Source organism: Mixophyes fleayi, chromosome 2 (genome assembly GCF_038048845.1).
Source record: "Mixophyes fleayi isolate aMixFle1 chromosome 2, aMixFle1.hap1, whole genome shotgun sequence".
NCBI classification, from domain to species: Eukaryota; Metazoa; Chordata; class Amphibia; order Anura; family Limnodynastidae; genus Mixophyes; species Mixophyes fleayi.
This window is the reverse complement of record NC_134403.1, coordinates 198,304,058-198,329,200: the sequence shown is the minus strand read 5'-3', so window position 1 is coordinate 198,329,200 and position 25,143 is coordinate 198,304,058. Positions and strand designations below refer to the sequence as shown.

The 25,143-nt window shown below is 40.0% G+C and overlaps 1 protein-coding gene across 4 annotated transcripts in view; it reads left to right on the top strand.

Moving 5' to 3' along the window:
* USP32 (ubiquitin specific peptidase 32) overlaps nt 1-25,143 on the top strand; it is a 208,312-nt gene that overhangs the window by 156,586 nt on the left and 26,583 nt on the right. For all 4 annotated transcript variants that reach the window (XM_075195313.1, XM_075195310.1, XM_075195311.1 and 1 more), the window contains exons 18-26: nt 552-633; nt 1,319-1,393; nt 1,963-2,101; nt 3,981-4,086; nt 6,785-6,958; nt 10,494-10,668; nt 12,422-12,573; nt 13,172-13,283; nt 20,557-20,768. In XM_075195313.1, the coding sequence (XP_075051414.1) occupies nt 552-633; nt 1,319-1,393; nt 1,963-2,101; nt 3,981-4,086; nt 6,785-6,958; nt 10,494-10,668; nt 12,422-12,573; nt 13,172-13,283; nt 20,557-20,768 (1,227 nt within the window). The remainder of the gene's footprint in view (nt 1-551; nt 634-1,318; nt 1,394-1,962; nt 2,102-3,980; nt 4,087-6,784; nt 6,959-10,493; nt 10,669-12,421; nt 12,574-13,171; nt 13,284-20,556; nt 20,769-25,143) is intronic.

The window sequence follows — 25,143 nt, the reverse complement described above, 5'->3', positions numbered from 1 at the left end:
TTGATAAACACTCCCATTAATTATGTTACCACTTGCGTTATTCCCATTGTGTGTGGCTATGACCTTTTACATGGGTACAAAATGTATAGGTTTGAGGTGCTCACAGTTTGACAACTTTTAAATCTGGACAAGGGATTTCTATTGGATGTACATGCCTGGATGTGGGGTTAAGAATAATTTAGCTGTGCAAAAATTGTTTTGTTATGGGAATAGTCTGTGTTTTAAATACCCTCTTGAGCCACAAACAATTGTCATTCAATAGGTGGAGGAGGCTGGGAGGATCAGGGATAGCACTAAGCCAAGCCTGGACCACCTGTGGCTCTCCAGATTTTGTGAAACTACAAGCCCCAGCATGCTTTGCCATCAGATAGCCAGCCAATAGCTTGCAAAGTATGCTGGCACTTGTAGTTTAACATCCACTTGAGATCGACTGGTCGAAACAATATTGTTAAGAATCCAGCATGCAAATGTATCTAAAAGTGCATACATGTAAGCTTCTAAAACACATTTTTCTGTGATCTTAAAAGTAAATGTTTTCTGTTTTTCACTAGAACTATCTCACACTTTTGGATGATGAGGATCATAAGCTAGAATATCTCAAAATTCATGATGAGCAACACTTGGTAATAGAAGGTATCAGAAACATTGTAAGATATTAATGATGTTTAGCAGAAGCAAATAAAAAGGCATGTAAATTGGATGTACCAGATATTCTAAACATTGACATTACATTCCATTCCCTTGTGAAAGACTAAAGCTATCATTTCTAAGCGGATTCTAAGAGCATTCATTTCCTGCTTTTCAGGTCTTCATTGCCTATATGTTTTAAGAGCAGCCAATAAGATCATCTGACCGAGATTCGGTGAACCATTGCTGCTCTCTGCTATACAGTTAAATAGTGGGAAGCAGAGTACTTTCAATAAAATTACTGGTTGCCTGAATTGTGGAATAGTAGTAAAAACTGTTATTTTGAGAGAGCTTATCAATGGTGCCTTGTATATGCTAGTTGTATGTTGTATCTGTGGTGAATGCAACATTCACTTCATGTGGAACCGGGATCATTGATTTCTGTGGATGACTAAATAGAGCACCTATGAAGGGTTTACGCACATTGGGTCTATTGTGGTTTTTAATTTGCAACATAGTTTTTAGTAAGTTTCCCTTTCGTTACTACTTATCTTTACAGAATATTTGAATGATTTTACTCCATCGATCTTTTTTGTTTTTGAATGATAAATAAAACTGCAAAGATGAAGCTGGACATGTCCATTTTGTATTAGCTTATTTTTTGTTAATGATGATGGTTTGTGTTTTTTAGTTCGCAACAAAGATATGAGCTGGCCAGAAGAAATGTCTTTTATTGCAAACAGCAGTAAAATAGATAGACATAAAGGTAAGGCTAAAAGTTAAGCAGCAGCACATCTTGGGAATTTATTGAATTGGGAACTAGTATAAGAAGGAAGGTCAATAACTGTTTATATACATTGAAGTATAAATGACTTGTTCTCAGTATCTGTAATATAATGTGTTTAGTGCAGGTGCTATAACTAGTTATAAATCTGCTACATCATCTCATTTTTTTTTTTTTTAAGTGTCTTAAAAATGATAACACATAGGTAATTGCCTTAATTCAATTGCAATGTGCTGCTGAACATTGCGGCTGCGCACATTTCCAGATACTACAGTACCCTAACATTGCGTATTTTCCTGCACACATCTATGGGGTTTGAGGAGACCTCAGCGAAGTTGCATCACCGTGAAGTGCCACTGCGACCGATCCGGGGGCACTTTGCGGACAATTGAATTCTCCCCTATGTGTCTTATTTTCTGCAGTTATCATTTATACATTCTACGATTTTATTTGACATAAAACACCCTTTCTGTATATTTTTTTATCTGTTTACTGTTTTGGCTTTATATAATAGATTACTATCTGATTGTTGCCTTTATTTATATTTCTAGTCCCCACTGAGAAGGGAGCAACAGGACTCAGCAACTTGGGAAACACGTGCTTTATGAATTCTAGTATCCAGTGTGTCAGCAACACTCAGCCGCTAACAAAGTATTTTATCTCAGGGAGACATCTGTATGAGCTAAATAGGTAATTATAGAAATTGTTTACGTTTACTTTTCCAGTTACTATTAACTCAAGATTTGGAAAGCTGACTGTAATTTTGTAAATTACTGGTTAGAAACGCTCATGAAATAGAAAGTATGTTCTCCACTGTGTCCCCAAACAAATACCTATACATATTTCTTTGGAAGGCTGCAAAAGCTCACATGACACCCTGTGTGCCATAATTTTAACTTATTGCACCTTTCAAGTGTTAACATCTTGTAACGTATAATGAAAATGTTCCTCCAATCCCTAATATTGCTTGCTTGTATTAACAGTACTCTCCACTCTTGAGTTATCAGTTATTTATATAGCGCCTACATATTATAAAGTGCTTTACAGAGAATAGTTAATCATTCACATAAATCCCTAGCCCTTTGGTGGAGCTTACAATCTACATGCCCTACCACACATACACACACTGGGGTGAATTTTGTCATGACCCCGGCGCTGTTAGGTAGTAGTGCTAACTACCATGCTGCCCTTATTTGTAAGATTGAATTTCTTGCTGCTCCGTGACGTTACTTATTTATTCATTACACTTTGAGCTTTAATTTAATAAAAGTACTTGCACTTGATACTGAGTGATTTATCAGAGCACAACTAGGGAGAAGTTGCACATGGTCATTGTTACTGTAGGGTCAGTTAAGTGATTATTTTTTAACTGTGGAGGAGGGAAGGGAGAGCCAGGGGCACCTTAACTGTGGAGGGAGAGCCAGGGGCACCCTAACTGTGGAGGAGGTGGGGGGGGGGAGAGGGGGACCTTAACTGTGATGAGGGATAGGGGCCGCATGTATGGGGAGGGGAGGGGGGGACCCCCTGCCAGATTAATTAGTACTGGGCGCCACAGTTTCTGATGGCAGCCCTGGATCCAAGTATAATTTTGATGTTTAGTATAATGTGAGAGGAATACATAAAGTACAGTATAATAATGAAGTATAATAATTGGTACTAAAACACTGGCGCAAGGGTTATATGTTGCACAGTAGCTGCATTACTATCTAAAGTGGTTAGTGAACATTATCGTGAGAAATTCTTTTGCTAAAAGTTGCTGTTTTTTAGGAAGATGATATTGGACTGTGATGTCGTTCACACCATTAGGAGGACATGGGTGTATGGAAATTATTATAGGTTTTTGGAATAACAGTCAATGTATTAGAAATATGTTCTTTTTAAATGTAGCACTGTGCAGTATGTTAAACATTTTGAACCCCTTGTGTCAGTGCTTTTTTTTTTTTTTACTTCTGGTAGTATAATGGGGGTTAATAAATTAGGCTTTGAGGATCGACTGGGTTGGCAGAGAAGGGTACCATCATCTGCAGGGTGCCAGAGTCAGCAACTCCAGAATCTCAATTTCAATTGTAGTATTACCCCATTACCCACAGCAAGCAAACCACTCAATTGGAGGCTATAACTGAATGGTGAGGGCTAAAGATTGTATGTTGGTTCCACAAATACTGTTTTTAATTATTTATTTATGGAGCTTTCCCATTCATAAATGGGGTTCCCAGCGCGTGCGTACATCTTTCACGTTTCTTCACTATGACATGGTGGTGGTGGTTTACGGGTGCGGCATGTGAAGCTAAATTATTAGAGAGTACTGATTTTCAAAACCTCTGCAACATTTTGCAATGTGTTTCCATGAGGCGTCACATAGCATTACAATAATGGCACCTTGATGCTCCTGGTTTCATATTAATGTTGGTTACATCTGTGTAGCTCATTTTAGAATAATGTCACTTTTATACATGCTTCCTTTAAGTTTAATAAAATGTAAACTGATCTGAACCGTGTTTAGAAAGATAGCCGGCATACCATTTTTATATTGAGAACTTCTAGTTATTCTACTTATTTCACATTTTAGAATGAACCCCATAGGAATGAAAGGACATATGGCAAAGTGCTATGGTGATTTGGTTCAAGAGTTATGGAGTGGAACTCAGAAGAATGTAGCTCCTCTTAAGTTAAGGGTAAGATGTTTGGAATTACATCAGCATTTAGTAGCAACATTATTGTAGCAAAATAAGAAAATATTGGTCTTTATTTGTGATTAGCTCAGTGGTTCCCAAAGTGTGCACCACGGTTCCCAGGGGTGCCGTGGCCAGGGGAAAAACAAAAGAAAATACTTACCAATCCGGTGGCACCCGGGACCTAGTATCCTCCTCCCTCACTGAATGTCGAATGTAATGTCAGCACGTCCAACATATTCAGTGAACAGCGGCAGGAGGATGCTGGGTCCCGGGCGCCGCCGGATTGGTAAGAAGACAGAAGAAATAGAAGAAAGAAGGCCAAGTATGGTAAGTAAATAAGCTGAGGGGAAATGGTGATAGGAAACAGTAATGCTGGAGCAAATGGATGAAGGGGGGGGGGCGCTGAGTGCGAGGATGCAGGGGCACAGTGTCAAGATTGTTGTACATGTGGTTGTTTTATTTTGTTTGACCTTATTCCTCTTAATATTAGCTGTAAATTATTCTTTGACAGAAATATAATTGAAAAAAATATGTAAAAATATTCTTTTTCCTTTGGATTTATGTGTATTATTTTTGAAAGCAAAGTATCTCTGCCTGACATAAATACTTATTACATTATTTTGACCCAACTAATTATAAATCGGAACGGTTCTGTAATTATTTTAGAGGGGTGCCATGAAAAAATTATGGAGACTTTAAGGGTGCCGCAAAGTGAAAAAGTTTGGGAACCGCTGGTTTAGCTAATAAGGCACTGAAAGAACTACAGCCTGTAAGACCCCAGTGCAATATTTGTTGTAGAGGACCCCTCAAATTTTATGTCACCCAGAGCATTAAATAGGTGCTAGTATATGACCTCTTGTAAAGAACTATCTCTATCTATCTCTCTATCTCTATCTGTCTATCTATCTATCTCATACCAGAACTGCTGTTGGTATCATAACACTGTATGTAATTACGGATGTGGAATCTTTTTTGGTCTCCCAGTAGTGTATAGCTGGGTAGCCCTAGAAAAACAGCAAGGTTTCAATTTTATTTATTTTTATTGTGTGTACATTTAGGAATACAGCATGTTGGTATTTTTCATCAAACTATGACCACTGTTATAATGTATTTCATATACATTTAATAATTGCTCATATGCAGAATATTTTGCATTATAAAACTAAAAAGGAAATCTGTTAATGGTCCTATAACATAGTCAAAACTTCTGTAAAGTACACATCTTTGTACTGCTTTACTCGACAAGAAGCTGATTAAATTTAGGATAAATTTTAGAGGTTGCACCAATTGCATGAATTATGGGAAAAATAATGGGAAATATTGTTCCATAATGAGTAAGATCTTTACACGACTATGTATTACCTAGAAATCCTTACCAGGCCCCACCAGGGTAGACTATTAAATAAGAAAGTTATTCACAATAAAACTAGCATATCTGCTTGTGAAATGTGTTCTGGCCATTAAGATAGATTCATGTAAGAACAATCACAGACTTTAATGCAAGATTGCCTCCAGCGGTCACATTATCATTAGCAATGGCAGAAAACGTTGTTGGCTTTTGCTTAGAATTCATTATTTAAGAACTTTTTGTTCAGGAACATGCAGTCATAGGAACAAAGGGGGATAAAAATAATTTAATCAGTAATTTAAAAGTATTACTCTCAAGCAAAGGTGCTCTATATCTGGTAGACATGTTTGCTTTTGAATGTGGCAGTGAGCAGCTAGATGTGCCCATTATTGCTGTAGAAGTCGCCTAAATGTGAGGGATACCTTTACGTTTCTAATTAAATTAATTTTATGCTTGACCTATGGAAGCCTTTTTGCTTCTGTGACAGTGAGCTCTTGAACAAAAAGACTACTCTTATACCTCATATAGGTGGTGCAAGAGAGTCGTTACCAAAAGAGGTGGAGCGATCACAGAAGATTTTCTGGGTATATGGCCTTATGTTCAAGTAATGCTTTAGTGATCATTTATTTATGGCTGTAGGGACATGCCTTCATATCATTATTACCTTTTGTGAAATGTTTGTTTAAAGACCGTGCTTAATAAGCTGACTGGTAAGTTTGTTCTAGTTTCTAAATTCTTCTAACGTCAAGGACTTCATTGAGTGAAATAGAGGAGTTTTTCCAATCCGTATTTTACTTTCTTTTGAGTGTGGCATATTTTGTTTATCTATAACCAGTTCAAGAAAATATTATCAGCCATGAAACATTAGGTTTTATCCCTTATATAAAACAAAAAGACAGTTGTCAGCGCTTATCCTTTAAACTGCATATCTTTGTGTGTCTAGCAAAATGAAACATGAGGTATTAGTTAATATTTTGATCAAAAGATTTAAGTCTGCATCTCAACGTCAAGGGTACCTCATTATATGCAGCTCCTACACTGACCTATATGCTTTAAACACCATTAAAATATACACACACAATGTAAGTGCACCAACAGGTACTATACTACCAGAGTCTGTAACTAATCAGTTTGTGGAGGTGACTGTCTTTATCTAAAAGCAGTGTTACCCCATCCAGAACCCTCCTATTCCCTTTTTATGCAGAACACTTTTTTTTTTTTTTACATGTAAAAGTAATTTACTTCATAATTAGTATACCAACCTGTCTAGAGATGTACAGAGCATTGCCTCGCACCATTGATGGCCTTTTGCAGTATGAGGTGTTTATTAATGTGTATTAATATTTACAGTGGACAATAGCAAAGTATGCTCCTCGGTTCAATGGCTTTCAGCAGCAGGACTCCCAAGAGCTGCTTGCGTTTCTACTAGATGGTCTCCATGAAGATCTCAATAGAGTCCATGACAAACCGTATGTTGAGCTCAAGGACAGTGATGGAAGACCAGACTGGGAAGTCGCCGCAGAGGTTTGATGTCATATATTTGCATATCTTAAACATACTTTGCATAATATAGAACAGTTTTGCATAGTTTACTGCAAAATATGTTGATTCAACTTGAAATGAATAAACCACAAGGCATAATCGATATACACAAGCATAGTTTCTTTTACAAGATAAAGACAATATCAATGTGCACTTAATTTCATTCTTAAAGGAAAGCTGGTCTAAAATATGAGTTGTTTTTATATAAAAGAGCTTCTAAGGAGCTTATCCCAACTGAAGATATTTGAGATAATGTAAAATGTATTTCTATGCTGGCAGACTTGCTGTCTTTTTAAAATACAGTGTGCCTCTTTCAGATTGAAGTAGCTGATAATCAAAAGTAGCTATGTTACTAATGTAAATGCAATGCCAAAGATACCAATTTCCATCAAGGTATACATTTTTTTTTTATGAAACCTGTTAGTATTTCTTAGATAAAAGTGACTTGTGTTATAGTTTTGGTTTTTTTTTCGTTTAGACATATAACTTGCAATTATATTCATACTATTACGGTTTGAATTTAAAATGTCTTGCCGTGTATGGCTAGATTTCCACCGGTACACACATGTTTATGTAGCAAGACTATGAGACAGAGGGGTAGGGCAGAGATATGGTGTTTGTAAAGTACAGAAAAGGCATCTCGTTTTGCGAAGCATTGTAGAAACTAATTTCTTTTGTGAAGTGAAATTTCTATAATAAGGTGAAGGGGTGGAGAGGGCTCCTTTTTAATGTATACTTTCCTTGGTGGAAGAGTGCGCAGAGATACCCACTCTACAAAAGGACTCGGCGTTGGCAGTCTTCAAGTCTCACCCTATACTTTTAATGGGCTATGTGCCTCTCATGTTACACTTCCATAGAGGGCTTCATTTCCAGGCATACTACAAGCAATGTAATTTAATGGTTGTACACAGATCCACCATTGCTGCTTATAGTAAAAGCAGCCCCAATGTCCCCTCACTTTCATTAAATATAGGCCATAATTGTGGTTAAACCAAGTAGTATTTTAGGTGAAAATTGAGACGTTTATTTTACTTGAAGGGATGGTTCTGAAGTGTGATCAGCTTGGGAAGCTTACATTTTTGATGTGCGCTGGGCTTCATAAATTACTCTCTCTATGTGCAGTTGTATGTACTTGGTGTTAACAAAAACAATTATCTTGCATACTATTCGCTTTCTGTTCAACCATAACATGTTTTGAATATAATAAAGAAAGAAAAATAACTACACCAAGTTATTGAATTATTCTAAATATATGGAACATTCATGATTATCCAGTTTTGTTCAGAAGTTTATGTTCTGATTCAATTACTTAGAATACGAGTACAGAGGAAAAACTACAAAAAGTATATATCGAGACACAACAGGATGTTATGTCGCTTTTAAAAATATTTATTTTATTGGTATACATTAAGAAACAAATTTATTATTGGTTTCATAGAAGGTTGCGAAATATAAAAACAAGAAGTGAAATAATGTGGTGATAAAACCTGTGTGCAGTGATTTAAAATGCAGAATAAACTGCAGTTGCTTTGTTATCTCAGTAAATTTCTCAATAAATAAACACCATTATTTGTGTCATATTTGATTGTTCTGCTGGTATTCTATCACATTAATGATCTTTATTAATCTTCTGTTAAGAATGATCCTATGGTAGTATTATCTGTAGCTTAATATCAAAAAGGTTTTATTAGAAATATCAAATAGCTTCTCCCTTACCGTATAGCAATAAGTATCCACAGCTCTTCTATTTTAATTTGTTCACCTATTGGTGATAAACATTGTTTACTAAGCATTTAACAACATCTGATATCAGAAGGGCTTCTCCCTTATAAATTAGACAGAATATCCACAATTGCTAACATTGAAATGATTCACCTTCAGATGATATAATGAGCAATTGCAGTTAATTCTGCATTTTAATCACTATACAAAAGTTTTATCACTACATTATATCACTTCTTGTTTTTCGATTTTGTGACCGTCTTTTGTTTCTTAATGTATCCCAATAAAATAGATATTTTTAAATGTGACTTGACATCCCAGAGTGCCTCGATATATACTTCTTTTTGTCTTTTTCTTCTACAACCATAATATGTCAGATGCTTTTATTTAATTTTAAAGACTTCTTAAACATTACTCATACACCTCTGAATGTTACTAGTTGCCATATTATGTAAAGTAGTACGTGTTTAGGTTTTTCTTTTACTCTGTACTATGATGTAATGTAACAAGGGAGGGATAAGAAGCTTTTTTTTTTTCTGTGCTGGCTGCGTTGCTGCAGACTCAAGTTAAGGCTAACACAATTTGGTATAAAGCAATAAGGAGCAACCGACGGCCTTCCAATCTTCACCTGCACCCCTAGCTCCTTATTGATTTATTGTCAGATTTCTTTGCTATATCTTCTAACACTTGTTTAAAATACCTGCTGGTATGCTATTCATACTTCCCAACATTTTAGATTTGGCTTCCGGGAGCTGTCGGGTAGAGGTGGGCGTGCAGGGGGCGGGGCTCCGAAAAACGCGTCATTTTACAGCGGGGCCAAATGCCGCGATTCACCAGGAATCGTTGAACCGAATTCTGCCCACTTCACTAGGAAGTGGGCAGATCAGAGAGATTGCCACACTCTCCCGGGAGTCCGGGAGACTCACTCGAAATGCGGGAGTCTTCTGGACAATGCAGGAGTCTCCCGGACATTCCGGGAGAGTTGGCAAGTATGATGTTATTACAGATAGGTGTCTCTTGCTTTGCTTAAATGTATTATGTTAACTTATTACTGAGATTAAGAATAATGTGCGTCCCTTTTAAAAGTTAGAGGGTCGCACCATGCGGCCCCTGAAGTGTTACAGAGAAAGGTTCTTCCTTATGTGAGACCTCAAACTGAAGACTGGTTTTATCAGCCATTCAACCACCAAATTTGCAATAGTTGTGTATAACAATAAGAAGAGCAACCACCCTTACTCATTATACAACATGTCATTTATTAGGTGTGATAACTTCTCTATGATCTTCTTTACAAGAAGATCATAAAATCGGACAAAAGCCAAATTGTGTAAAGCTTATTAAGAGACATTTGTATGATAATTGAAATCCAATTGTTAAGCCACATTTTAAACTTGTTCTATTTATACTAATGTATGGCTCCCCAGCTGTACAGCCAGTTTTCCATATGTTATCAATTACGTTTAACTGCATTTGAAATATTGGTATGGCTTTTTCTTGAAGCATTCTCATTTTGTATATGTTTGCATTTGCCAGGTTTTATTAGGCTGCATAATTGCTTCATAGAAGCATGTTAGTGAACACTACACGAGTATAATGGATCATGCTGAATTAACAGGCAGTATTAGTAGTCAATGACTTTTTAATTTAAAGTGCCATATGCAGTGCCATTCTGTACAGCAGTAGCCTGCATAAGCTTTTAACTAAATAAATGAAAAAGTACATATAAGTACAACATTGGCAACAATTTAGAATGTTCTAGTTGAACTTCTTATCTAGTGATGTATTTATCTTGCAGGCATGGGACAATCACTTGAGAAGAAACAGGTCAATAGTTGTGGACTTGTTTCATGGACAGTTAAGGTCTCAAGTGAAATGTAAAACGTGTGGACATGTGAGTGTCAGATTTGATCCCTTCAACTTTCTCTCCCTGCCTCTCCCTATGGACAGTTACATGCATTTGGAAATCACAGGTTGGTGGATATGCAATTTCCATTTTAATATCCGTTATATATAGTAAGCTTACTGACAACATTGTTACATGTGGTATGAATGAGGTAGATAACAGACTTAAATAACTGATGAGACCTCTCTCCATCAAATGTGTTTCTAGTGCTAGTATATCACTCAACTCCATTCTACTATTGCTAGGTATCTGTCTAACCTTTATTGAAAATTGATTGCAAAATTTCAGGCAAATTGCAACAATGCTGTGCAGTTAGTTGTGTGCTACACTATCACTACTGTAGGGCTAGCCTAAGGTTCTCTCAGTATGACAATGACGTTTAATAAAATAAAACATACACTGCTGCTTTTACCTTCACTTATGTACTCTATTAATTGCAAAGTATGTCACTTCTCTAGTGTATCTTCCCTGAACATTTGTATAAAACGTTTAACTTGACTGTCATTTTATGTCACTTCAAAGCACTCTTTTAATTCATCATAGATAACTTTTGACCAAATACATGTAGGTCATAGTTTAGGGGGTTTATATTAACCCTTACTCTTATAACACCAGTTTTCCTATTTTAGGACAACATATTAACTTGTGTAACAGCATTTACATAAATTTGAGTAGTCAAACCCGTTTTTGTCTATTTCAATGTTTCTTTGTTGTAAATTTTATTTGAAAATGATTTGTTGCATATAATTATAGGAGGAAAGGCAATTAGTCCGTGGAGACACACCGCCTCAAATGTTTGTGTCTTTTCTTAAAATCTCTGCTCATATTCTGACCTCTATATTGATGTATATGATGTCTCTATGCTGTGTTTGTTTACCTCTTTTTTAATTTCAATAAAAACAGATTAGATAAAAAAAAATCTGCTCCTTTTCCAAGGTGTGAGGAGTAAATGAGCAGAGATTCTGTACAGTAATAAGCTGGGTACACACTGCAGGATTTTCGTCCAATAATTGGACAAAACAGCCGACATCCTACCGTTTGGTCAGAAATTATACGAGTGTGTATAGTGACGCGATGATCTAAAGTCGTCCCAAAGTGCCGATCATCGTTTCATTTGGTTGGTCGTACCATTTAATATTTTTGGCGAACGATGTAGTGTGTATGCACTCATGCTGACTATCTCCATAGAGCTTACAGTCAGGCTCTTTTCAGCCGATTTAGCACTGAATGTCAGTGAATAAATGTAGAGAGTGCTGTAGAAGGAATTATTCATTTGTTCGTTCTGCGACAGAATGTTTTGTTTCAGAGTCACAGATGCTAACGAAATTCGTTAGGACATGTGGATAGCTATAACAAGGCGGTTTTAATCAGTGTGACAATGTGACAGTAGTGAATGAATATTGTGCTGTCGTTCTTCAGACTAGAGGACCAGATAAAGGACCAGATCTGCAGGTAAATTGTGTCAGTGTGTATATATAAATCGCCAGACTGATCGGACCTTCAGTCGTAGGTATAATCGTTTGAGATAGCACGTCGGTCTGAAAAATTCTTCAGTGTGTACCCAGCTTTAGGGAGTGATGTGCAGAACCGGATAATGTGGCGATGTCTAGTGACTAATTGAATTCTCTCCATAACCCGTAGCAACAAATCAGGCTCTGAATTAGTACAGATTAGACAATGACAATAAATGTATAAACAATTACTTTGTGTTATAGCATTTTAATGTGACACAATATTAAATAAGCGTATTGGTTTTCCATTATTTGGAAATTCTATGACTGAATAGTGCAGCTAAGATTGTTTCTAAATTGCATTTAAAGTTATTAAATTAGATGGCACCACTCCTATACGGTATGGACTAAGACTAAACATGGATGAAAAGTACACAGGACTGAAAAAACAGCTGAGTGAGCTATGTGGTTTGAAGCCTGAGCAGATCCTTCTGGCAGAAGTACATGGGTCTAACATTAAGGTAAGAATTGATCTGATCTTATTGTTTGTCTTTAATTCTGTAATAAGTTTTCACATTTGGTCAAGATTGTAGAAAAAACAATGCATAATCTTTGCTCACATGTCACGTCATGTGTGATTTTGCCAAAATAATTATAATTATAATTTTTTCATTTGTTAATTGCAAATATTTTTTATTTTTTTTTTGTAAACTACTGTCCATCATTCTGTACTAGTACATGTATTTATATCAGGGCACTATTCTTGAACTGTACCTTTTCAGATAAGTGCTAAAATATTCCTTTTGTTGGTAACTCCATCTGACACTGGGATCTATCCCAAGGAATGTGCTTATGTCTTTCTCCGCAAAAGAAAACAATCTTGGTGAATGGATCGCTACAGCTATTTTGTCACATGGCTTCACTTAGGGCTAGAAACCATTAATACAATAAATACAATAAAAATGAATTAAACGTTTATAAGGAGAAAAAAATCACCCCTTCTAATTTGCGTTGGTTCTCATGCATTGTCGTTTTGAGAACAGAGCTGCAAGCTTGTACTATTTTGTAGTTCTCAAAAAGCGAGAGAGGACTGTCTGATTGTCTCACTGTTATTTCTAGAACTTTCCCCAGGATAACCAGAAAGTGCGGCTGTCAGTGAGTGGTTTTCTCTGTGCTTTTGAGATTCCAATTCCTGGTTCTCCTACATCAGCCACAAGCCCTACTCAACCAGGTGAGATCTTGTCAATGGGTAAGCATGTCATACATTGGCCTTTATGTGTCCTATACATGTTTTACTGCCTCATCTTTCAGCTTATTCTTCTTCCTGAAGTCTTATACTCACTAGCTCGTTGACACATATTTTGCAGCTGTTATCAATTTTTTAATATGCAAATAGTGATTTTTCTTTTTCCTTGCACCTTTTTTAAAATTGTAAACTTCTTGTGTTAGTACTCTGATTTCTGCTGTTTTATATTAGATAAGTACAATCCTAAGCTATAAAACTTTTTTTTAATATTGATAACAAAAGTATCAAGGGAACTTTGAAGACGTAAGAACTATTAATCACCTTTGGAGATCTTCGGCTGTCATAACGGATAACCTGAACAGTGCGGGACTCGGACAGCTTTTGGTTATATATTCTGACTATGTCTGAGTCAATGAGAGAGGGAGTAGAGGAAAATTTGTATTTCAGAAGGAGAGGAGGTTAGGTACAGAGCTGCCTGCCTTAGGGATGGATACCTTCCCAGGGAACATAAATTCAAATGGAACCCCATCCATGCAGAGATTACTACTATATCTTCAGACTGAAGCAAGAAAATCATATGTAACCCCCTGTCACTGTGTGTAGTGTGAGGTGCAAAGGGTACACAGTGCACCTCCTCCTCAAGCCCTGGCTAGCTGATGGGCATTGGGTGTAAATGATCAGGGGGTCCCTGCACATGCAGGTGTTTCTTTGTAGTTAGTGGGACACAGGTAATGTCACTTTGTGGTGCAGTGTAATAAAAGTCACAATAATTTGGGCGCCAGACCATCTCTATGATAAACTGAACTCTTTACTTACACTCCTCTTCCTCCAGCACGATAATCATAATGGTTGCAGCAATAAAGAAATATATATATACAGCTCCTTATACTCTCTCCAGCACAGTTCTTAATGAATATGGTTGAAAATATATCTCATTACTCCTCCTACACAGTCCTTAATGTTGCCCAGATGTTATATAACATAAATCACATGTCTTGCAGATCACCCTTTCTCTGCAGGGGCACTCAAATGGATGCTAACAGGCAGGCAGCTTCTCCTCCATGCAGCTCTGACACACTTTGTGTACCTCTCACCTGCAGCTCACCCCTCCTCTGCGGGGATGATGTCTCCTGTGGGCTCTGACACTTCACTCTGTGTTCTCCCAGCCTCCGGCTCTGACAATACAGCTACCATGACTCTTGTAGCAACCCTCACTAAAGGGTCTCTTCCATGCGAAGTGTCCCCCTCTCTCTTGAGTTCTCTATAGTGACATGGAGTTCTCCCCCTCCCCCAGGGCACACATTCCTTGCTCTGATGCAGTCACCACGCTCAGACTTCCAGGCAATGCTGGGGGATCCTGGAGCTTCCACCCCACTCTCCCAGGTCCCCAGCTACATCTCTCCTCTCTCTGTGTCTCCTCTCTGTCCCTCTATCTCTTTTCCCCCCTTTTTGACAGCCCCTCCTTCTTCTCCCTTAGTCTTACAGGCTGGGCTGGGTTATCACCATGGTAACCAGTTTATGTAACTTTTCTTAAACGTCTAGCTTGCCCTCTAGGTGACTCCTCCTGTATTCAGAGGTGCAGGGTTTAACTAAAATGCCACTAGGGGGCGTTACACATAATTAAAAAATAAGATTTTTACTCACCGTAAAATCCATTTCTCGGACTCCATTGGGGGACACTGCGAGACATTGGGGTATAAAAGTGTGCTCAGGAGTCTTGTCACTTTAACTGCTAAGTTTTTAGACTCCTCCCCTGCTATGCCCCTCCTCTCCAGAGAGATCCTCCGTTTTGAATAACCAAGAGTGAACGTAAAGGAGGTAATATAACCTGGACAGGTCTTAAATTATAAAGAACCATAACCAAAGTTTTCACACACAGAACTATATACAGAGCAAGGGAAGGTGCGCAGTGTCCCCCAATGGAGTCAGAGAAATGGATTTTACGGTGAGTAAAAATCTTATTTTCTCTCTCGCGACACTGCGAGACATTGGGGATATACCAAAGCTTCCTTAAGGGTGGGAATGCTCTGGACCAGCTGCACGCATAATCCTGCGACCAAAGCTTGCATCAGCCGATGCAAAGCTTTGAAATCTATAAAATTTAGTAAATGTGTGTACGGAAGACCAAGTCGCCGCTCTACACAACTGTTCCGCCGACGCCCCGTGTCTAGCCGCCCAGGAGGCACCCACTGCCCTAGTAGAATGTGCCCTTAAGTTCTGCGGAACGGCTAGAGAAGCTGAAATGTAAGCCTCACGAATCGTGGACGTGATCCACCGGGCAATTGACTGCTTTGAAGCAGGCCAGCCTCTTTTATTGGCGTTGTATAAAATAAAAAGATCTCTGGTCCTTCTGACCTGAGATGTACGGTCTACATAACTCTGTAGAGCTCGTACCACATCCAAGTACTGCATAGACCCTTCTCAAGAGTCTTTCTTCGGTTGGAACGCAGGGACAACAATTTCCTGATTTAGGTGCAACCTGGAAACCACCTTAGGAACAAAAGATGGTTTGGTACGAAGGACCGCCCTATCAGCATGAAAAATAAGAAAGGGAGGGTCACAGTGAAGTGCCCCGAGCTCAGACACACTACGAGCTGAAGCTATAGCCAGCAAAAATACCGTTTTCCACGTAAGATACCGTAAGTCAATAGACTCTAAAGGTTCAAACGGAGGCCTAGAAAGAGCACGAAGAACCAGATTAAGGTCCCAAGGCTCGACAGGATGGCAAAAAGGAGGTTGTATAAGTAATACCACCTGTAAAAATGTCTTGATGTCTGAATAATCAGCAATCTTTTTCTGAAAGTAGACAGAGCGGATATCTGACCCTTGAGGGAACCCAGACGTAAACCCTTCTGAACAACTTCCTGAAGAAAATCCAGAACGTGGGAAGTCTTAATCTTGAAGAATGAAATCCCTTAGACTCACACCACGCAATATATGTCTTCGACACTCTGTAATATATGGAAGATGAAGAAGGCTTTCTGGCCCTAATCATGGTGGTTATAACATCCTGAGAGAAACCCTTAGCTTTAAGTATTAGGGTTTCAATAGCCAGGCCGTCAAAGCCAGCTGATCTAAACCTTGATAAAGGAATGGACCCTGAACCAGAACATCTACCTGAATGGGAAGCCGGAATGGAGGAGCCCCTGCTAATAATAGTAGATCTGAGAACCACTCTCAGCATGGCCAAAATGGAGCTTGCTTCCCAATTCCTCACCCCCGGAATGTGAATGGCTGAAATCTTGGGGACCTGATGTTCTGCCCACGCTAATATGCGTCTGGCCTCTCGCATGGCAGCCGCGCTGCGAGTGCCCCCCTAATGATTTATGTACGCTACCGTTGTGGCGTTGTCGGACTGAATCTGAAGAGGTTTTCCTCTTAGAAATTCCCGAATACCGAGACCATTGTCCCCAGAAGCTTCATGCAACTGAGTACCGAGACTCTCTTTTTCAATAGCATGGCCCTGGTCCTTTTCTGCAGAGCTAAGACTTTTTTTCTGCTGGAAGAAAATCTCTCAGACTGAGTATCGAAAAGCAGACCCAAGAAGCGCATCTGTTGAGTTGGCACTAGCGGTGACTTAGGTAAATTCAACACCCAGCTGTGACTCTGAAGAAACTGCATAACAGTCTGAATCTGTTGGGATAGAAGAATCGCAGACGGTGCCTTCAACAAGAGGTCGTCTAGATAAGGGATAATTGTTATACCCTTCTGGCGCAAAAGACTGGCCTTGACTGCCATGATCTTGGTAAAGACTCTGGGGGCGGTAGCCAGGCCGAAGGGGAGAGCCCTGAACTAAAAAAGCGACTCTCCTACTACGAACCGAAGGAGACTCTGGTGTCCCTCCCAAATAGGTACATGCAGGTAGGCATCCTTGATGTCTAACAGTGCCAGAAACTCCCCTTTTTCTATCCCTGCTATCACAGAGCGAAGGGATTCCATGCAAAATTTCTGAATATTCAGCTGCTTGTTTAGTGACTGAAGTTTCAGGATGGGCCGGAAGGATGCATCTGACTTTGGCACCAGGAAGAGGTTTGAATAAAAACCTTGACCCCTTTCTAGAGGAGGAACCTGAACTATTACCTGCGCAGTTAGAAGCTTTTGAATCGCTTCCTGAAGTGCAACACATCTGAGGGGACAAGAGGGGAGAGGAGTGACGAAGAATCTGTGACGGGGGAGTGGGCTAAATCAATGACATAACCCCGGAACACAATTCCTATGTCACGTGGAGGGCTTGTCTGCTGGATGAGCAGAACCTCTCCTCGCTGCCCCTCTACCTACTCTGCTTCTATTAGCGGATGCCCTAGAAGCTTAGAACTGTCCTCTGCTAGAAGAACCTTCCCCTCAGGAAAAAATTTGAAAGGAGCAAAACCTACCCTTACGGGGCCTGTTTGAGACCGTGGGTAGAAAAGTGCTCTTTCCCCCCGTAGTCTCCTGAATAACCCTTTCGAGGTCCGCCCCGAATAGAGTTAATCCGTCAAAGGGTAAATTCTCTAAAGCTCTTTTAGCGTCTGCATACACTGACCAAATCCGTAACCGTAGGTTATTACGAGCTGCTACAATAAGAGCAGAGGCCTTAGCATTCACTGATACTGCATCCATGGTAGCGTTCGCTACATACTCTGAAGTTTTTAGTACGTGCTCAGCTAGATTAACTAGCTCTGTACGCGGAGTGTTATCTCTAAGACCTTTAATCAAAGCCTCCATACAAAATTGAACAGCTCCTTTAGCCCAGGCTACAGCCATATTTGGTCTAAACAGACTTCCTACAGCGGTATGCGCTGAGCGAAGAGCTAGATCACACTTCTTATCAGTGTAGTCCTTAAGGGCTATTCGTTCTTGAACAAGAATAGGCGAAGATCAAGCTAACCGGGCTACTGGAGTGTCCACCCTAGGCAAAGTCTCCCATTTTACTGTGTCCTCAGGAGGCAGAGGATAAAGGGACTTAAACTTTCCCGGCATCATAAACTGCTTATTTGACTTCTGCCAAGCTTCAGAAATAATCTCCAACATTTTTGGAGAATGCGGGAATATTGCTAACTGTGCCTTAGGTCTTTTAAATAAAGAGATACCTTTTGGTGCTGAGGGCTCCAGATCAACCAACCCTAAGGTATGCCTGATTCCCAAAATAAGACTATCCACACTCGTGGAGACTGAGTCAGAATCATAGAGAGCCTCCCCTTCCGGGTCTATATCTACCTCGGCTGAGGAGAGATCAGAAAGCTGATCTATGTCCAGACCTGCATCAGTAATGGCTCTCTTACCCCTCTGGGAAAAAGATACTAACCTATTTTCCCTGTGGGTAGACCCTGCATGTGATGTGGAAGCATTCTCCTCAGACTGACTGCCTGCAAGTGTAAGTGGCGTAGTGTTCTCACGTACTTCTGTTACCCGCAGCATCATGGCCGCCCGTTTCTCCACAGTCGAAGAAAAGGATTGCATCCAGGGCGGTTCTACCACTGCAGAAGACCCCTCCTGGGCTGAGCTGTCTAGCCTTTGAGCGTCCGCAGCACAAGCTGCGCAAAGGGCGTTTCGGTCTGTGTGTCCAACAGAAAGTTTTGTGTTACATTTAGAACAGGCATAATACATTACAGAAGCGCCAGAGTGAACCTTGCCTTTAGCTGTCCCCTTCTCTGCCATAGTCCTGCTTCTTAATATTATTATTAAAAGTAAGGCAGACAAACAGAGAGAATAAGTAGTACTGGAGACTCCTAAACTAGAAAGTCTCTCACACTATAGGCACTCCTCACCAATGCAAAAGCCTGTAAAGTACTGTCTGTGAAAATTTTTACCACAAATAATTCACAAAAACAGATATAAACCTCCACACTGACTATTATCTTTTAATATAAGCCTGTATCAAAAAGTCTGTCCGCAGAGGAAAGGCACAGCAGAGGCTAGAGAACCGTTAAACCGCTGTCTCTTCAGTTTCCCCTCACCAACTGACAGAGCTGCGCACGGGAAAAGAGCCTTGAAGGAAGGGGGATATCGAGTATCAACTCCTCCCTTTCCTTCTGTTTCTGCCTGCCCTGCTGGCCTCCGCTGTCTGGGTTCCATAAAGACCTGCAAAATGACCACCCAGCAGCGCTGGAAGCGCTTAAGTATGCCCAGAAACACTTATTTCTTGAAGCGGTCTGACTCACCTGCTATGAGTGTGAGCTCGTTGTCTAGAGGCGAGTGGGAAAACTGCCGGCATGGACGGCGGCGGGGGAGGAGAGGCTGTTACAGCATCGCTCCCTCTGACCGCTATGGAGGCATCTTAACTGTCTGCACCAAACATACACAGCCTTGTTTCTATTAAATTACACAGCCTGCCTCCTATCTATGGAAATGCCGGCAGTAGGTACAAGGTAACAGAGCACCAGGCTTCTGATACCTGCGCTGCGGTCCCCAGAGAGCAGAGCTAGGTCTTACTCACTATTTTCCTTGTACAGAACCCTGTGCTTTGCATCTGTATAAGGAAGAAAATAAAAACATGAAAACCTATAACTAAACGGGTATAGGCAGGAGCCTATACCCCAGTGACCTAACTCCAAGTCACTTAAAAAAAAAACTGAGGATCTCTCTGGAGAGGAGGGGCAGGGGAGGAGTCTAAAGACTTAGCAGTTAAAGTGACAAGACTCCTGAGCCCACTACTATACCCCAATGTCTCGCAGTGTCCCCCAATGGAGTCAGAGAAATAATATGACGCTAATGTGAATTGCCTGGTTTTTTTGTTTTGTTTTTTTGTTTGTTTTTTAAGCCCTAGCCCTTAAATATACTTGATATACAGATGGAAAAGGCTTTCTTTTTCACTGGTTAGATTATCACTTTCAGTGAAGTGATCTGAGGCATATAGCAGATGTCATTGCTTAATGTGCAATAAAGACTGCTCCACCTGTACAATTAACGGATTAATCAGTTATTTAAGTGTAAAGATTTTGTTAATTTATCAGTTATCTGCACTAGTTTGATAATGCTAAAAACATATTGTTGGAAAGGCCTATGATACCTATGTAAGAAAACATAAAAACATGCTTTACTGCATAATTGTAAAATGTAACACCTTTGCAATTTCATTTAAATCACTCTTACTGTGTTATTACTTTATTATTTATTTGTTGGGTGTTGCATAGTTATTTTTTTCTCCCTCTGCTGTATGCTTTTTAATTAGCTTTGCTGAGTTTGTAAAATGCTCAGCCAAAGAGGTTTAAACAATAATCCATACTAATAGCGATGTAGTACTAAGTAGATTACTTTGAGCTTGTTCTTCAATTTACAGATTTCAGCACAGTGCCATCATCAAATGGACATCACAGTCTCATTGCAAATGGAGGACTGAGTCAGCCACCAATAATCCCAAATGGGATGCCAAATACTGTAGTGCCATGTGGAACAGAGAAGACTCTGGGTAATGGAGTACTTAACGGTCATGTCTCTGTCCACCCAGATGGCCCTTTTATAGGCTATATCATTGCTATTCACAGAAAAATGGTAAGATATGGTCTGTTTTAGACTATATATATATTGCATGTAAATGATGTTTTTATTTATTATCCCAAAAGAAGGCCATACTGTTCCTGGACAAACAGTGTGAAATTTAACAGGATATGCAAACTGCAACAGTCCATGTAACTAGCAAGCGGCAATATCCCCAGTAATATCTCTGATCATGAAAAATGCATTATTTTCTTTGCCGCCTCTTGACAAAATGGATGAAATAGTTCAGTGTTGTCATTCTGTTTATATAGGGTTTGCATATATCGGCATCATTTAATAGGTATCTCCTCAGATCGCTTTTTGACAGCTTAACGGAGAAAGACCAAATCTCACTAAGAAATCTGACCTCATTGGAGAGATACAGCCGTCCTATTAGAGTGGGTAGTGTAGCAAGGATGGGTGAAAGTAGAACATGCTATTTACAACTATTGGCATTGACACTTTTGCAATTTAATTGTATTGGCCTGACTATATCGGCAAAATGACACAATGGAACCCTGGCCCTATAATATATTTTACTGCTGCCTCCGCTATCTATTCAGTTCTCATTTGTGGAGCCCTAATTTCATCAAGGTTCTGCAGAGGTGTAGAGGAGGCAGAGCCCAAGTGGGGGACCCTCGCCTGGAAATTAAGGGCAGTGGAAAATTACATTTATTTATTTTTGTAACACCAGGTCTTAAGTCATTAACTAAAGATTAGTGAATGTCAATCTGTCCTTAGAACACTTAGGGCTAGATTTACTAAAGCGTCTAAAAAGGAAAAGTGGAGGTGTTGCCCATAGCAACCAATCGGATTCTATATATCATTTATCTAGTACATTCTAGCAAATAGCTAGAATCTGATTGGTTGCTTTGGACAACACCTTCACTTTTTCTTTTTAGAAGCTTTTGTAAATCTGCCCCTTAGTGTGAAATATATGTAAAAATAATGATGCCTGTGTTATGTGTAGTTTAGTCTATCTTTTCAAAATCTGATAAATCTTCACAAAGTGGAGCAATCCAAACTATGGGGCTAATTGAATTCGACCGCATTATTCTAGGAATAACACGGCCTGCGCACTGTTACGGTTTGTACGGTAATTTTAACACTGATTTTTGCTTGCAGCCCTTAGGGCCGCGAGCAAATATCCTGGTTAAAATGACCGTATTAATGGTAATAGAATTAGCGCCACATTATTCCTACACTGACGTAGCCAAATTGAATTCCCCGTTAGTGTTCTATGTTGCCTGTGCACAGTAGACAGACATTTTGTAATCTGAACCAGTGTGAAAGTGCTGCCTATAAATTCACTAGGGGCTAGAAATCACTGAGGCAGGAGACACTAATTTATCCAGATTGTCCAATCAGGACTGTTGGCATGTATGCAAATATACATGAGACTGATAATAAAACTGTATGTAGGAATTTCTCTGGTTGCAGAGGTTAATAGACTTGAATATCTATTGCATTCTGCTGGGTTTTAAAGACTCCATGCTGTAGACAAAACATCTCTCCAACAGGAAATGCATGCTTACTTTGTGTGATTTCATCAGTCATGTTTAGTACACTGAATTGGTAATGTAAATTAGGAGACTAGAAGTATTTTAATGCTGCACCAGAAAAGTGAAAATGTTATATTGTTGTTAAACAAGTTAAGTAATAATTTTAAATGTACTTTAACTGTCTACTGCGTTCCAGCTGTCCTCTTCCTGGCGTAGACAACACACTGCCTGTATTTTAAAAGATAGGAGAACGCGCACAGCAAACATCAGTGGACTCTCCTCACTCCTGCTGTTGCAGCTTTCTTCACACAGGCAGAGCATTGGCCATCATATTCTTTTGGTTACAGAGAGAGAACACTCTCTCTGTAAAAGCCTGATGATCACCACCATTGCTGTCCATAAATCCCTCCACTGCCACAATGAGTCTCCACCATGTTATAGATAGAGGCAGAGCACTGGAAAGGAGAATCACAAACTTTAATAGATCAAGTGTTTCAATAAAAAAGAGTTTTGATCTATTGGGGGTTGTATTTCTCCTTCAAGCACTCTATCTCTATAACATCAAATTTTGGGGGCTGTTGTTTAGGAGGGAGGGGAGCAAGTTGTACATATTGGATATTACAAAAATTAGCAGCAAATATAGGAAACATGCATTTAGATATGGTTTTGTCCCTTGATATTTTGCACAGATAGTTCAACTTCACAAGCATACATTTATTCTATTACTTTTAATGTTTACATGAATATTTAATATTAGGGGTGTGCACCGGCCACTTTTAGTGTTTTGGGTTCTCATTAGCTTGAGGTTTTGGGTTCTGATTTGTTTTGCCAAAGCACCTGACGAAAGGTTTTGGTTCTGATTTAGGGTTTTGGGTTCTGATTTATTTTTAAAAAAGCATAAAAAGTGCTAAAATCCAGTTTTTTGGGTTTTTTTTCACTCCTACGCTATTATTAACCTAAATAACATTCAATAACAATCATTTCCACTAATTTCCAGTCTATTCAGAACACCTCACACCTCACAATATTGTTTTTAGTCCAAAACGTTGCACCGAGTTAGCTGGATGTCTAAGCTAAGCGACACAAGTGGGCGGCACAAACACGTGGCCCATCGTAGGTAGCTGTGTAGGCTTGAATGGCCTTTTTCTGCTCCTCCATCCTCTGCAGCATATAGAGGGTGGAGTTCAAGCGCGTCACTACCTCTTGTTTTTGTTGATGGCAGGGCATGTTCATGCTTTTTTAATGTTGCAGGAACAGTGAACGTAATTTAATTACTTTAATATCTGATACAAAGCTTTCTGGACTGCGTAGTGGAGTGGCCCCGGTACCCAATTTGGTACCGGGGTCACAATACCGCCTTCAAATTGTCTGAATTCCACTGCACAGATGGCGGACACCGGATGCACGTCTAACACTAACATAGCTGTTAAGGCTGCTTTGCCATAGGATGACTACTGTCGTACTTCGTGCTCATGGCAAACGACTGTTGGACGGTCACATAATGCCAAAAAAAGAGTTGCAAGATGGAATTGTCCTTGGGCCCTCCCACCCACCCTTATGTTGTTCAAATAGGACATGCACACTTTAAAAAACCAATCATTTCAGCGACAGGGCCTACCAAATAACTGTGGCTGAAATGATTGGTTTGTTTGGTCCCCCACACCAAAAAAGCTATTCATCTCTCCCTGTACAAACTAAACAGGCTCTACTGAGGCAAGATGTCGTCCTCATCCTCCGATTCCTCTCCCCCTTCAGTGTGTACTTCCTCATCCTCACACATTATCAATTCGTCCCCACTGGACTCCACAACCACAGGTCCCTCTGTAGTATCTGGAGGCCAGTGCTGTACTTGATTGAGGAATTGATAATTCATTTTTATGAACATCATTTTTTCTACGTTTTGCGGAAGCAACCTCCTTCGCCGCTCACTGACCAGGTTCCCCGCTGCACTAAAAACTCTTTCCGAGTACACACTGGAGGGGGGACAACTCAGGTAAAATAGAGCCAGTTTGTACAGGGGCTTCCAAACTGGCTTTTTTTTCCTGCCAGTAAGAATATGGACTGTCTGACATGTCTACTTGGATGGTGTCAGCAAAGTAATCCTCCACCATTTTTTCAATTGTGACAGCATCCAATGCAGCGACAGTAGACATGTCTGCAATGGTTGGCAGGTCCTTCAGTCCGGACCAGATATTCTCAGCATCCCCGCCAGCGGGTCTTTTAGGAAAACTGAGCTTTTTCCTCGCAGCCACAGGTGTTGAAGAAAATGAAGGAGGAGCTGTTGGCATGTCACGGTCCTCTTCAGAGGACAATCTCCTGACCAGCAGGTCTTTGCACCGCTGTAGACTTGTGTCCGCCGGAAACAGAGATACAACATACGCTTTAAACCGAGGATCCAGCACGGTGGCCAGAATGTATTCCTCTGACTTTAAAAGACTGACCACCCTTGGATCCTGGCAAAGCGTACGAAGGGCTTCATCCACAAGAGCTACATGCTTTGTTGAATCGCAATAGTTTACCAGCTCCTCCCTCACTTTCTCCAGCTGCTTCTGCAACAGCCTGATCAGGGGAATCACCTGACTCAAGCTGGCAGTGTCGGAACTGACTTCTCGTGTGGCAAGTTCAAATGGCTGCAGAACCTTGCACAACATGGAAATCAGTCTCCAGTGCGCTTGACTCAGGCGCATCCCCACTCCTTTTCCTATGTCGTAGGTGGCTGTGTAGGCTTCAATGGCCTTTTGCTGCTCCTCCATCCTCTGCAGCATATAGAGGGTGGAGTTCCAGCGCATCACAACCTCTTGTTTGAGATGATGGCAGGGCAGGTTCAGACTTTTTTGATGTTGCTCGAGTCTGCGGTAGGCACTGGCAGAATGCCGAAAGTGTCCAGC